Source organism: Mobula birostris, chromosome 1 (assembly GCF_030028105.1).
Source record: "Mobula birostris isolate sMobBir1 chromosome 1, sMobBir1.hap1, whole genome shotgun sequence".
In the NCBI taxonomy this organism is placed as follows: domain Eukaryota; kingdom Metazoa; phylum Chordata; class Chondrichthyes; order Myliobatiformes; family Myliobatidae; genus Mobula; species Mobula birostris.
The window spans coordinates 76,591,188-76,606,346 of NC_092370.1; the positions used below are offsets into that span (position 1 = coordinate 76,591,188).

The window sequence follows — 15,159 nt, forward strand, 5'->3', positions numbered from 1 at the left end:
AAACAACCAGATTAGTAATCCAGAGGGCTCGGCCTACCCACCCAGAACACGTGACAGCGATAGCCCGATAGAGTAGACGTGGAGAGGATGTTTCCAGTGGTTGGAGTGTCTAGGACCAGAGGGCACAGGCTCAGAATGCAAGGACATCCATTTAAGTGAGAGATGGGGAGGAACTTCCTTAGCCAGAGGGTAGTGAACCTGCAGAATTCATTGCTACAGATGGCTGTGGTTATTGGGGAAATTTAAAGTAGAGGTTGATAGGTTCTTGATTAGTAAGGGTGTCAAGGGGGTGTATGAGGTGTCTAGGGAGGGGTAGCACCTCTGGTGGGGGGGGCCTGCCATGCCCTTTTTCAGGGCAGCTGGTCTACCTTTGGTCCCCACCTGGTGCTCAGCTCTCACCTGTGGCTCCAAGTAGCTGTAGCACACACAGTGGCCACACCCCGGTAAACCGTCTCGGCAGACGGGCCAACCAGGTGAGGGTAGCCAACGGGTCTTCGACCCTCCGTGAGGTAGGGGATTTGCCTGTCCCAGCGTGTGAAGTCTGGCCATGGCGGATTGAGCGGAAGAGACCGATTAATGGTCCAACGGTCAAGGAGGCAGGCCAGCAGGCGTTGTGGAGCGCTAAGACCACGACAAGGCACTTAGACGTCCCGGTCATCCACTGCAAGAGGTGGTGATCTCTCTAAACTCACCCGGCAGAAGGCAAAGGCAAACCACAGCTGTATCTACCACGTACATGATTTCCCAATATGTCAGAGCGGTGTGGAGGGAAATCGTCTGCCAAGTGGAAATTCCAGATGCAACCTAGAGCGAGCAAAGGTTATGGAGAGAAGGCAGAGAATGGGGTTGAGAGGGAAAACACCTTAACAATGATCAAATGGCACTGCATACTCCATGGCCTGGATGGCCTAATTCTGTTCCTATGGTCTGAAGCCCCGAGTTCAAATACCACCACAGCATTAAATTCAATTAATGAAATAATGTAGAATCTCAACAAAGGCACAGTCAGTAGTGTGGACCACAATAGGGGGAAGATATGGAGAGGTTTGGGGCGCAGGTAACTGAAGTCAAAGCCACCAGTGGCAGGTTGATGGGATTCACGGTGATAAATCCTGGGATCTGGTAGAACCCCGAGTGAAGTTGCCGGGAAGATGGTGCTGCTGCGAGAGCTGGGATGGATAACCCACACCGGCTCTGTCGTGAGTGAAACCGAGACGGAGCACAGTTAGACAGGCTTACCTGCAACTCTGTTTGGAAGAAGAATTTCTGTGGGCACTGTGAGCAGTCGTAGATCTTGTCTTCTTGTCCGTGGGCGGAGAAGATGTGTTGCTGTAACTTGTTTGCCTGGACAAAGGCTGCAGAGACAGGACAGTGAGAGTGGCTGATGAATCCAGTGGAGAGGGTGTGTTCATGTAAGGGGCACACTCACTCACTCACACACACTCACACGAGTACCTACATACAAGGACAAATACACACACGTAAAAACACAAACACACAACTACAAACACACACACTAGTGTACATACTTACAAGCACACACATATACACACACACACACACAGCAGACACAGTCACATACACACTCAGTTTCACCTGTACACTCACACACACAAACATAGTTTCAGACATGAACAAGTACACACTCTCACATGTGCTAATACTCATCAAATACAGCCACTCGGACAGGAACACACACTCTGCATACTCACATACACTCACACACACATGTTCATACACCCACCTGCATTCACACATACATGCACACAAACTGAAAATTATGTTCAGTTTTGGTCATCCTACTACAGGAAAATGCCATGAGGCTGGGAAGAGTCCTGCCACGAGATGTACAAGAATGCTACCTATACTCGGGTTATTGGGAGTGGTTGGACAGGTTAAGATTTTATTCCTTGGATGTGATTATACAGAAGTATATAAAATCACAAGGGGCAAAGATAGGGAGAATGCACACCATCTTTTTTACTTGGTTTGGGGAATCAAGAACAAGAGGGCACAGGTTTAAGGTGAGAGAGGAGAGATTTAGTAGGAACCTGAGGGACAATTTTTCCACCCAAAAAGTGGTCCTTATAAGGAACAAGCTGCAGACAAGGCAGATGAGGCAGGAACATGAGCAATATTTAAAGGAAAGTTGAATGGATCGGAGTCAAAGTCAAAATGCACAGGTCCATGTATGCACAGGTGCAATGAAAAACTTACTTGTAGCAGCACAAAGGCACATAGATAGCATCAGATAAGCAGCATTCACAAGGAAAATGTACAGTAAATTAAACATAAATGATAAAACATAACTAAAACTACACTTAAAACGCATTGAACAGGTACAAGGATAGGAAAGGTTTAGAGGTTTATGGACCCAATGCAGGCAAATTGGTCTAGCTTAGGTGGGCACCTTGGTTGATATGAACCAGTTAGGCCAAAGGCCTGCTTCTGTCTGTATGGCTCCATGACTCTGAGCCTCTGGAGATCCCAGAAGGGGTAGTTTGTCTCTGATTCTGTGAAGTTTCTTGGGAAGAGGAATTAACAAGGAAGGTAGAATAAATCAAGGAAGGTAGTGCACCCGTGGCTGACAAGAGAAATTAGGGATAGTATCAATTCCAAAGAAGCAGCATACAAATTAGCCAGAGAAAGTGGCTCACCTGAGGACTGGGAGAAATTCAGAGTTCAGCAGAGGAGGACAAAGGGCTTAATTAGGAAGGGGAAAAAAGATTATGAGAGAAAACTGGCAGGCAACATAAAAACGGACTGTAAAAGCTTTTATAGATATGTAAAAAGGAAAAGACTGGTAAAGACAAATGTAGGTCCCCTGCAGACAGAAACAGGTGAGTTGATTATGGGGAGCAAGGACATGGCAGACCAATTGAATAATTACTTTGGTTCTGTCTTCACTAAGGAGGACATAAATAATCTTCCAGAAATAGTAGGGGACAGAGGGTCCAGTGAGATGGACGAACTGAGCGAAATACATGTTAGTAGGGAAGTGGTGTTAGGTAAATTGAAGGGATTGAAGGCAGATAAATCCCCAGGGCCAGATGGTCTGCATCCCAGGGTGCTTAAGGAAGTAGCCCAAGAAATAGTGGATGCATTAGTGATAATTTTTCAAAACTCGTTAGATTCTGGACTAGTTCCTGAGGATTGGAGGGTGGCTAATGTAACTCCACTTTTTAAAAAAGGAGAGAGAGAGAAACCGGGGAATTATAGACCGGTTAGCCTAACGTCGGTGGTGGGGAAACTGCTGGAGTCAGTTATCAAGGATGTGATAACAGCACATTTGGAAAGTGGTGAAATGATCGGACAAAGTCAGCATGGATTTGTGAAAGGAAAATCATGTCTGACGAATCTCATAGAATTTTTTGAGGATGTAACTAGTAGAGTGGATAGGGGAGAACCAGTGGATGTGGTATATTTGGATTTTCAGAAGGCTTATGACAAGGTCCCACACAGGAGATTAGTGTGCAAACTTAAAGCACATGGTATTGGGGGTAAGGTATTGGTGTGGGTGGAGAGTTAGTTAGCAGACAGGAAGCAAAGAGTGGGAATAAACGGGACCTTTTCAGAATGGCAGGCGGTGACTAGTGGGGTACCGCAAGGCTCAGTGCTGGGACCCCAGTTGTTTACAATATATATTAATGACTTGGATGAGGGAATTAAATGCAGCATCTCCAAGTTTGCGGATGACACGAAGCTGGGTGGCAGTGTTAGCTGTGAGGAGGATGCTAAGAGGATGCAGGGTGACTTGGATAGGTTGGGTGAGTGGGCAAATTCATGGCAGATGCAATTTAATGTGGATAAATGTGAAGTTATCCACTTTGGTGGCAAAAATAGGAAAACAGATTATTATCTGAATGGTGGCCGATTAGGAAAAGGGGAGGTGCAATGTGACCTGGGTGTCATTATACACCAGTCATTGAAAGTGGGCATGCAGGTACAGCAGGCGGTGAAAAAGGCGAATGGTATGCTGGCATTTATAGAGAGAGGATTTGAGTACAGGAGCAGGGAGGTACTACTGCAGTTGTACAAGGCCTTGGTGAGACCGCACCTGGAGTATTGTGTGCAGTTTTGGTCCCCTAATCTGAGGAAAGACATCCTTGCCATAGAGGGAGTACAGAGAAGGTTCACCAGATTGATTCCTGGGATGGCAGGACTTTCATATGAAGAAAGACTGGATGAACTGGGCTTGTACTCATTGGAATTTAGAAAATTGAGGGGGGATCTGATTGAAACGTATAAGATCCTAAAGGGATTGGACAGGCTAGATGCAGGAAGATTGTTCCCGATGTTGGGGAAGTCCAGAACGAGGGGTCACAGTTTGAGGATAGAGGGGAAGCCTTTTAGGACTGAGATTAGGAAAAACTTCTTCACACAGAGAGTGGTGAATCTGTGGAATTCTCTGCCACAGGAAACAGTTGAGGCCAGTTCATTGGCTATATTTAAGAGGGAGTTAGATATGGCCCTTGTGGCTACGGGGGTCAGGGGGTATGGAGGGAAGGCTGGGGCGGTGTTCTGAGTTGGATGATCAGCCGTGATCATAATAAATGGCAGTGCAGGCTCGAAGGGCCGAATGGCCTACTCCTGCACCTATTTTCTATGTTTCTATGTCTATGTTAACTCACACACCTCAATGTAGCCTCCTCCTCTCTCAGCTGGAGATAGCTGGGTAAGCAGGGGGCTATACTGGAATCTTGACCTCAGAGTTTACCTTATCGTGACCTCTCACTGTTTACCTGCACTGCAGTTTCTCTGTAACTGTACCATTCTGCTATTGCTTTCGCTGGTACTATCTCAATGCACTGTTGTAATGGATGTTCTGTATGAAATGTATGCAAGACAGGGTTTCCACTGTACCTTGAAACAGATGACAATAATAAGCCAATTAGTAACTTAAAAAAATATTTATATGTTATTTGTCAGTTTTCAAAAGATCCAGAATTCCTATTTCTTCAATGCTTTTCTGGAGGCTGGGCTTTTAATTAATGTTTATTTTTGCTGTTTGGTCTCCCCTCCTCCAATAAGCCTCATCCGTCTTTTAGTAATGATTCAGTGTGTTCTACCTTTGTAGGTCACAGTGCACCAAATATCCTTCAAAAAATCTCTTTTCCCAACCCAAACACTGCCTGTGGCATAAACTGTTCAATTATTAATGGCGTGTCTCTCTGGTAAACATCTCTTCACTTTACTGAGGCCTTGCTCGTAGTCATTAAAATTGAAACCATCACTGCTGCATGGCTTGCTGTCAAAGGCGAGCTGTCCAGGCCAGAGGTCTTCTTCGGGGCTCGTGCCGTGGGATCTTCCCCTTCCTTCTGCCCTCCATCGCCTCCGCTCTCCTCATTAGCGAGATATTCAGTCCTGGGGAACAGGGAGATGTCCTGACAGAATCTCCGCTGCGCTGGTCAGACTTCCACCAGCTGGAGATGCGTGGCAGGGAGTGAGGAGGCCAGGGTAATGCTGCTGTGGGAAGTCCCCATCCCCATCCCTCGACGTGAACCGGACAAAAACTGATGGACTGGCGATGGGGCTTGGCTGCAGGAGATGGGGCTGGCGGGCAAAAATCACTGGCAAACGCAGATCGTTACTTTTCCATTCAGGAAAAAGAAATGCACCACCTGCATTTCTATAGCACCTTCCCCCTTCTAGTAAAAATACAGGACTCCTTACAGCTAGCGAAGTCATTCTGAAGCAGCATGATGAGTAAATAAAAATTGGTACATAGAATACAGAACACTGAACGTAGAACATAAAACACATAGAACATGGAGCACAGCACACAGAGCACAGAACATAGAACATAAAACACATAGAACATGGAGCACAGCACACAGAGCACAGAACATAGAACATAAAACACATAGAACATAGAACACAGCACACAGAACACTGAACAAGTACAGCACCTGAACTGGAAAAGCCATGCACATTTTTTCAAAGACCCCAGTTGATTCGGTGGCACTCTCTCTTTACTGTATATCCACACACATAGGATTGCAGAGACGGCTGGGTTAGGCAATAGATCATAAAGTACAGGCACAGGTCCTCCAGCCCACTGTCTGTGCTGACCCTGATGCCAATCCAACTAATTCCATCAGCCTATGCATGATCCATATCTCTCCATTCCCTGTCTGTTCATGTGTTTGTCAAAATGACTTTTAAATGCCACTATTGCATCTGCTTCCAGCATCTCCAGGCACTTGTCACCCTCTGTGCAAAAAACATACCCCACGCATCTCCTTTAAATTTTCTCCCTCTCAGCTTAATCCTGAGCCCTCTAATATTTGATATTTCCACCCTGGGAAAAAGATTCTGACTGCCTACCCTATCTATATCTCTCATCATTTTAAAAATTTCTATCAGGTCTCCCCTCAGCCTTTGACGCTTCAGAGAAAACAACCCAAGTTTGTCCAACCCCTCCCTATAGTTAATACTCTCTAATCCGGGCAGCATCCTGGTGAACCTGTCCTGCACCCTCTGCAAAGCCTCCTGGGATGGGCTAACCAACTGTGCAAGTTGGATTAAAGAATTTTTTATACAACTGCAATATGACTTCTTGACTCTTATACTCGGTGCCCAACCAATCAAAGCAAGCATGCTGCAAGCCCTTTTTACCACCCTATCTTCTTGTGTTTCTACTTTTAGGAGGATATGGACTTGGTCCCCAAGATCCTTTTGTACCTCAGGGTTCTGCCATTTCCTGTCTACTTTCTCATGACATTTGACCTCCCAAAGCACAACACCTGACATACGCTTGGCTTAAACTCCATTGGCTATTTCTTCGTCATGAAGGGTTTGAGTGTGTGGATACTCTGCAGAAACCAGGATGGTTCTCCTTGAAACAGAGCATGTTGTGAGGAGATCTAACAGAGGTATTTCAACCATAAAAGATGTATTGGATAGAGATAAATTAATCATCTGAAATCTTGAGTGAGTGGATGAGTTTGGTGCTCTAGAGGCTATGGAAGCATTGGGAAGGACACTGGGTGGGTATTTGAAAGGAAAAGATTTGCAGGGAGTGAGGAGAGGATGGGGAGTAAGATTGGCTGTGTTGTTCCTATACTGACCTAGTACAGATTTGATGGGTTGAGTGGTCTCCTCATGTAATCTGAACCAGACCATAGGCTGTAAGGTTCCACCTGAGTGCAAGCTCAGAGCCATATTTTCATGGAGTCAGGGTATCTAGAACGAGTGCCACTGCACCAGCTGGGGTTTGGAACACGTCCCATTTGCAACCAAAGATGGCTGTGGGCATCATTAATCTCCCCACCAGGATTTTATTGAAGTTAGGATCACAAGTTCTTCCCGAGCTCAGTTTGTGGGCACAATATCCTTTCGCGACCCACTGAGCCAGACTGTACCGATAGTTAAACTAGACACTCCGTCACACTGTGTGTGTGTGTGTGTGTGTGTGTGTGAGAGAGACTATGTGTCTCTGTGCATGTGTTTCTATGTATGTGTAAGTGTGTGTGCATCTGTGTGTGCCACACGTGTGTGTGTATGTATTTGCATGTATGTGTGAGGGATTGAGGAATGTAGTGGCAGGGAGGGGTTCCAGAGATAGAGTGGGGTGTAGGGGCTGGAATGGTTAATATCGATAGGACAGTGTGCGGAGGCTGGAGATGTTTACAGAGACAGGGAGGTGTGTAGACACCAGAGGGGATTTACAGGGATGGGGAGGGTTGTAGGGGTTGGAGGTGTTTAGAGACAGGGAGGTGTGTAGACACCAGAGGTGATTTACAGAGATGAGGAGGGTTGTAGGGGTTGGAGATGTTTACATAGACAGGGAGGGGTGGAGAGTGTTACAGAGATCCAAGGATGTAGGGGCTGGTGAGGGTTACAGAGACAGGAACAGGTGTAAGGGCCCGAAGGCCTTACAGAGATGTGGAGGGATTGGCAGCTGGACAGAGTTATAGGGCCCATGCCTTCTCCTAGGGGATTATCCCATCAATCACATTCCTACCCCTCTCCCTGGATCCATGCACTTCCTTCTCTTCCCCCCTCCCACCACCCATTTGCCACCTGCTCACACAAGGGCTAATTAACCAACCCACCCACCTTTGGAACGTGGGTGGGAACCAGAGCACCCAGGGGAAACCCACAGTCGCAGGGAGAACGTGCAAAGCCCACAAACCCTCCCCTTCCTGGGACTCCTTTCCCCCATGCCCCCTCGCCGAGCCCAGAGCCCCTACCTGTGAAGCAGACGGGGCATTTAAAGGTGCCCCCCATGCCTTCGAAGCTGTGTTCAATGAGGTGACACTGGAGCTTGGCTGGAGAGTCAAAGGTCTGGCTGCATAGCTTGCACTCGTGACTCAGGCCTTCCTCTGGAGGAGAAACAGAGAACATGGTAAGTACAGACATCTTGTCATTGGCCAGCAGACCGCTTGGTGAATTGCGGGGTTATTCTTTGTGTCTGTAAGTAGCTCTCACCACCAAAATAATCCATGCTGATGATGTTGATTCTGATTTATGGGTTCATTGACCATTTACAAATCTGATGGCAATAAGGAAGAAGTTTCTAAAACACTGAGTATTGGTCAGATGCGTGACAGGACATTTTCAAATCATGTCCTTAATTTTTAAGTTCCATTTGATTGACAGTTGGTCAGCTAGTTCCTACTAAAGACCAACATATGGAAAGAATAATTAAAACATTGAAAGCCACCTGGAAGAATAAAGTAACACGGCACAGAACCAGGGCCTCCAGTCCAATTCATCCATGCCAATGTTTGGCCCATATCCCTCTAAACTTTTCTTATCCATGTACCTGCCCGAGTGTCTTCAAAATGCTGCGAATGTACCATCCTCAACCACTTCCTCAAGCAGCTTGTTCCCTAAATGCACCGCCCTCTAGGTGAAAAACGTTACCCCTCAGATCCCCTTTAAATCTTTCCCCTCTCACCTTTAACCTACGCCACCTAGAATCAGGTTTACTATCACCATCCTATATGACATGAAATTTGCTGTTCTGCAGCAGCAGCACAGTGAAAAGACAGGAAATCACTGTAAGTTACAAGTTAATAAATAGAACGAAAAGAAACAGGAAGAATGCGGTAGTGTTCATGGACCATTCACGTATCCAATGGTATAGGGGAAGAAATTGTTTTTAGTTCCCCTTCTCTGGGAAGAAGATTGAGTGCATTTATCCTATCTATCCCATCATATTTTTACACCTCTTTAAAGGTCACCCCTCATTCTCCTTTGCTCCAAGGAATAAAGTTCCTGCTTGCCCAATGATTTCAGGTTAAATATATGTGAAGAATCTTTGCTAAGCAAAAACAGAGCTGACACAAGATTGCTTTGTCTGTAAAGAGCTTTCAACAACAAAGCACTGATGACTACGATGCCTATTGATTATAAAACGTGTGATGGGTTCACATAGTGATCCTATTAAAGTAGCACATCAAAGCTGCTGCAGAGAGGAACTGGTGCTTGTAGGCAGCTCCTGATGTCTGCCTTGATTTCCTTTAAATCACAAGCTCTGCAGAGAACTCTCCTGCACTGTACTATCCCGCACACGTCCAGCAGCCCCACCACCGGTATTCACAAGGTAGTCGCCGAATTGAACAGATAGCATCATTTCATTCTCACTCCACACGGTCCGGGGATCAGAAATTAAATCTGTTCAAATTTCCTTATCAACCTCTGACAGCTTTCTGAAGGAAGATGTCTCTGCTCTTGCCTCCTGTTACCCACCCTCCTCAAATGAGACTGGAAGCAATTATCAGTGTCCTCAGATGCAGACTTATTGATGATACTCATCACAAACAGTGACAAGTTTAGGGAGAAAAATCACATACTGAAGGTAAGTTTGAAATGACAGTGAGGTGTGGAGGATGATGTGGAAGGGAGGGCCTTACAGTCAAGAGCGAAAATAAAACCACAGCATAAAGAATGCAAACAAGGCAGGAGATTAAAAACTGACCTAGGGCTACTTCGAACAGGAACTGTGCAGAACACCTCTGTCAGTTTTCCAGGCCCTCTTCACCCCAGCTGCCAAGGGCCAGATCACAAATGACAAATCTCAGCCATGTTCTCCCTCAGTATCGCCCCTTCCACATGGTGAGACATCCCCTCAGTACTGCCCCACCTACAGCGTGACTCTCCCTCAGTACTGTCCCTCCCACAGTGTGACTCTCCCTCAGTACTGTCCCACCCACAGTGTGACTCTCCCTCAGTACTGTCCCTCCCACAGTGTGACTCTCCCTCAGTACTGTCCCTCCCACAGTGTGACCCCCCCTCAGTACTGTCCCTCCCACAGTGTAACCCCCCTCAGTACTGCCCCTCCCACAGTGTGACACTCTCTCAGTACTGTCCCTCCCACAGTGTGACCCCCCCTCAGTACTGTCCCTCCCAGTGTGACCCTCCCTCAGTACTGTCCCTCCCACAGTGTGACCTTCCCTCAGTACTGTCCCTCCCACAGTGTGACCCTCCACAGTACTGTCCCTCCCACAGTGTGACATTCCCTCATCTTGTCCCTCCCACAGTGTGACTCTCCCTCAGTAATGTCCCTCCCACAGTGTGACTCTCCTCAGTACTGTCCCTCCCACAGTGTGACTCTCCCTCAATACTGTCCCTCCCACAGTGTGACCCTCCTCAGTACTGTCCCTCCCACAGTGACACACCCCCTCAATACTGTCCTTCCCAGAGTGTAACCCCCCTCAGTACTGTCCCTCCCACAGTGTGACTCTCCTCAGTACTGTCCCTCCCACAGTGTGACCCTCCCTCAGTACTGTCCCTCCCACAGTGTGACACTCCCTCAGTACTGTCCCTCCCACAGTGTAACATTCCCTCAGGCTGTCCCTCCCACAGTGTGACCCTCCCTCAGTACTGTCCCTCCCACAGTGTGACCCCCCCTCAGTACTGTCCCTCCCAGCGTGACACTCCCTCAGTACTGTCCCTCCCACAGTGTGACATTCCCTCAGCCTGTCCCTCCCATAGTGTGACCTTCCCTCAGTACTGTCCCTCCCACAGTGTGACCCTCCACAGTACTGTCCCTCCCACAGTGTGACATTCCCTCAGCTTGTCCCTCCCACAGTGTGACTCTCCCTCAGTACTGTCCCTCCCACAGTGTGACCCCCCCTCAGTACTGTCCCTCCCACAGTGTGACCCTCCACAGTACTGTCCCTCCCACAGTGTGACATTCCCTCAGCTTGTCCCTCCCACAGTGTGACTCTCCCTCAGTACTGTCCCTCCCACAGTGTGACTCTCCTCAGTACTGTCCCTCCCACAGTGTGACTCTCCCTCAATACTGTCCCTCCCACAGTGTGACCCTCCACAGTACTGTCCCTCCCACAGTGACACACCCCCTCAATACTGTCCTTCCCAGAGTGTAACCCCCCTCAGCCTGTCCCTCCCACAGTGTGACACTCCCTCAGTACTGTCCCTCCCACAGTGTGACTCTCCCTCAGTACTGTCCCTCCCACAGTGTGACCCTCCCTCAGTACTGTCCCTCCCACAGTGTGACATATTCCCTCAGTAATGCCCCTCCCATATTAGCCACAGCATCTATTTGCTTGAACATCTTCGGAACTGGAAGCTCACAACCATCTCCATTTCAGTACCATTGATACAAACGGGTGTGTGCTCCCTGCACCGCACTTCCTGAAGTCAATGATCAGCCTGTTTAGTTTTGCGAACATCGAGGGAATAGTTGTTGTTCTTACATTGTACAGCAACCTTCCCTGTCACACCTCATTGTACATAACATCTACATGTTCTCCTGTATCTACCCTGCGGGGTGAACTCCCTATTCGAACCACAGCACTCACTGATTGTTTTCCCAAGCTCTGCGTCACGAAAGGGAAGTGGCAATTTGAGATTCTCTCGCCTAAATGCTACAGAATCCAGGGCTCAATTGAAAATTTGGAGCTGAGAGAGAATGAATGAAATTGAGTGATGATGCTTTGGGCTTTGAGATTCTCAGAGGACTCTGCAGAGAGTTGTGGACAGAGCTTAGAGCATCACTCCACGGTACAGTAGCAGTTAGTGTGACGCTGTTACAGCTTGGCACATTCTGGAGATCAGGATTCAATTCTGGCCCTGCCTGTTCTGTAAGGCATCTCAGTATGTCCTCCCCATGGAACGCATGTGTTTTCCCCGGGGTGCTCTGGTTTACCTCCACAGTCCAAAGAGGTGCCAGCTGGGTTAACTCATTGTAAATTGTCCCTGATTAGGCTATGATTAATTAGGGCTGTGGGGTTTTGAGGGCAGCAGGGCTCGAAGGCTGGAAAGGGCTACTCCGCACTGCATCGCTAAATAAAATCAAAATCACGGAAACCAGCCTCCCCTCTCTGGACTCCCTCTATACTTTTCACTGCCTCTGGAAAGCAGCCAGTATCATCCAAGACCCTGCCTACTTTGGACATCCTCTCTTCTCCCCACTTCCATCAGGCAGAAGATACAAATGCTTGAAAGATCCAGGCTCGAGGACAGCTTCTATCCTGCTGTTATCAGACCCTTGGACAGACCTCTCATACAATAAGATTGGCTCTTGGCCTCACAATCTACTTTGTTATGAAATTGCACCTGCTGACCATTGAGGACAGCTTCATGAAGCACTGTCACAGGAAAGCAGCATCCATCATCAAGGACCCCCACCACCCAGCCCATGCTCTCTTCTCACTGCTGCCATCAGGAAGAAGGTACAGGAGCCTCAGGACTCTCACCACCAGGTTCAGGAAGGGTTACTACCCCTCAACCATCAGGCTCTTGAACCAAAGGGGCTAACTTCACTCATCTTTACTTGCTCCACCATTGAAATGTTCCCACAACCTATGGAGTCACCTTCAAGGACTCATCATCTCATGTTCTTGGTATTTATAGATTATTTATTTATTTATTTAATATTTCTTTTTTTATATTTGCACAATTTGTTGTATTTTTCACACTGGTTGAATGCCTAGGTTCGTGAGGTCTTTCATTAATTCTACTATGGTTATTATTCTATTATAGGTTAATTGAGTATGCCTGTAAGAAAATGAATCTGTACATGGTGATATATATGTACTTCAATAATAAATTTACTTTGAACAATTTATCATCTACCTGCACTAGATTTTTTTTTAGCTTTTACACTTTGTTCTACATTGTTACTGTTTTATCTTACACTAGCTCAATGCATTATGTAATGATTTGATTGGGATAAACAGTAACAAGTCAAGCTTTTCACTGCATCTTGGTAATGTATACTATATGTGACAATAATAAGCCAATACCAATACCAAAAAGTGGACTGATAGCATTGGATTGCAGATCAGTCACAAAATCATTCTTTTGTCTCATATTTCCCATTTTGTTCCCTGTCTGTAAATGTTCAAACTGTTTTTGATATTACATTTGAAAAGCTGTCAGTGTACAAGTCTTTTAAACACAGGCAGTCATTGTAAATGTTAAAGCAAGATTTTGAAATAAGCAGACCTGCTCACTGCAGGCTTAATTGTTAACATTGCACCTTCCTTCAAATGTTTGTGAATATTTGACATTCCTCTAATTTTGGACCAAGTCAGGTTAATTCCCCTTGTGGCACTCAGTACGTTGTGGAGAGCTCCTCCACTGTAACCTCAGTCCATGCAGCTGTAGATTAGATAGTTGGAGGGAGTGGTGTGGACCGGGGGAAGCTGCCCAGAGCAGAGGGACCAAGCGCACACACAAGAGACTACAGATTGAGGCCAACACCAAAATGCAGGAGGAACTCAGCAGGTTAAGCAGCAACTGATGGGGGCAGGGGAACTGCTGACCTTTTCGATGCAGGGTTTCAACACGAAACTTTGACTATTCCTATCCCCCACAAATGCAGCTTGATGCACACTTATTGGAGTTCAGACAGTTGAAAACTGACTTTATTAAACCTTCCAAGATTCTGAGGGAGGAGGGTGGGAGTTGACATAGTGGAGGCTAAGGGAATGTTTTCCCCAGTAAAGTGATGTAGGCCAAAGGGGCAGAGTTTCAGTGCAAAGGGGTCACTCTTTTCAGATGGAGAAGAACAGGTAAAAATGGCATTTTCTCTGTGGGAGACTTGTGCAGATGGAGTCATGGAATGTGGACAAGGTTGTGGGGAACTTACTTTAGTCCATGGGGAGTTGAGGATTACAAGGAACAAGGAGAGAGGTGGAGCTGAGACCAAGCCCAGAGTGGTTGCATTCCCGGTGAATGATGGGACAGGTTCAAGAATCTGAGTGTCTTATCCCTTATCCTGCTTCTTACATTGTCATCTTTCTAATGAAACTCTTTTCTCTTTCCTAAATGAGGCAGCAAAATTTGTTGATTGGATGTGGACAAGGTGTAAATTTCACCAACAATTTGTCCTGGTCCTACCACTATGACTAAGAAAGCTTACCAGCGTCTCTATCTAATCAGAATCTAGCACGTCCCTGATGACCCTCAGCAATTTTTACAGATATAGAAAGCATTCCAACCTTGTGCATCATGGCTTGCTATGGTAATTGCTCTGCCTGTAACCATAAGAAACTACAGACAGGTGTGGACCCGGCTCAGTACATTATGGAAAGCATTCTCACCTCTATCTACATTTCTCACTGCACTGCCTCAGTAAAGCAGCCAGCATAATCAAAGACCCACCCACCCCAGACATTCTCTCTTCTCCCTCTCCCATCAGGCAGCAGAAAATTCTGGAAGCATGTACCACCAGGCTCAAGGACAGCTTCTATCCCATTCTTATCACACTCCCTCATATGCTAAAACATTACTTCTTGATCTCCCAATCTACCTCACTGCGGCCCATGCACTTCATACGTTTAACTTCACTGGACTTTCCCTGTAACAGTATATTCTACATTCCCTTTTCTTTTGTATTACCTTGAGGTATGTATGGAATGATTTGTCTAAAGCCACACAAAACAAAAGCTTTTCGTTGTATCTCAGTACATGCAACAATAATAAACCAGTCCAATATTGCCTCTAGTCACATAATTTTCATATCAATTCTGGTTTACTTTTGCCCTAAACTTTCCCTGTTAAATTGGCCAAAAGGTCAGGGTAAGCCCATACAATCTCTCCCTCTGCCTTCAAACACTCAGGAATTCCTTCGACTGAAACTCTGACAGAGCTAACAGTACATGGTGCTCGCTGTCAGGAAATACACAGAGTATATTTTGTTTTTCTTGACAGTATTAGCTGTGCAGCATTAGTCTGTCA

General features: G+C 46.5%; 1 protein-coding gene across 6 annotated transcripts in view; it reads right to left on the reverse strand.

Moving 5' to 3' along the window:
* LOC140197538 (zinc finger protein 521-like) overlaps positions 1-15,159 on the reverse strand; it is a 484,469-nt gene that overhangs the window by 56,086 nt on the left and 413,224 nt on the right. For 5 of the 6 annotated variants that reach the window (XM_072257613.1, XM_072257621.1, XM_072257604.1 and 2 more), the window contains 2 exons: positions 8,196-8,327; positions 1,240-1,355 (listed from right to left, as the gene is read on the reverse strand). In XM_072257613.1, the coding sequence (XP_072113714.1) occupies positions 1,240-1,355; positions 8,196-8,327 (248 nt within the window). Of the gene's footprint in view, positions 1-1,239; positions 1,356-4,769; positions 4,864-8,195; positions 8,328-15,159 lie in introns of those variants that run through there. The other variant, XM_072257631.1, reaches the window with a different exon arrangement.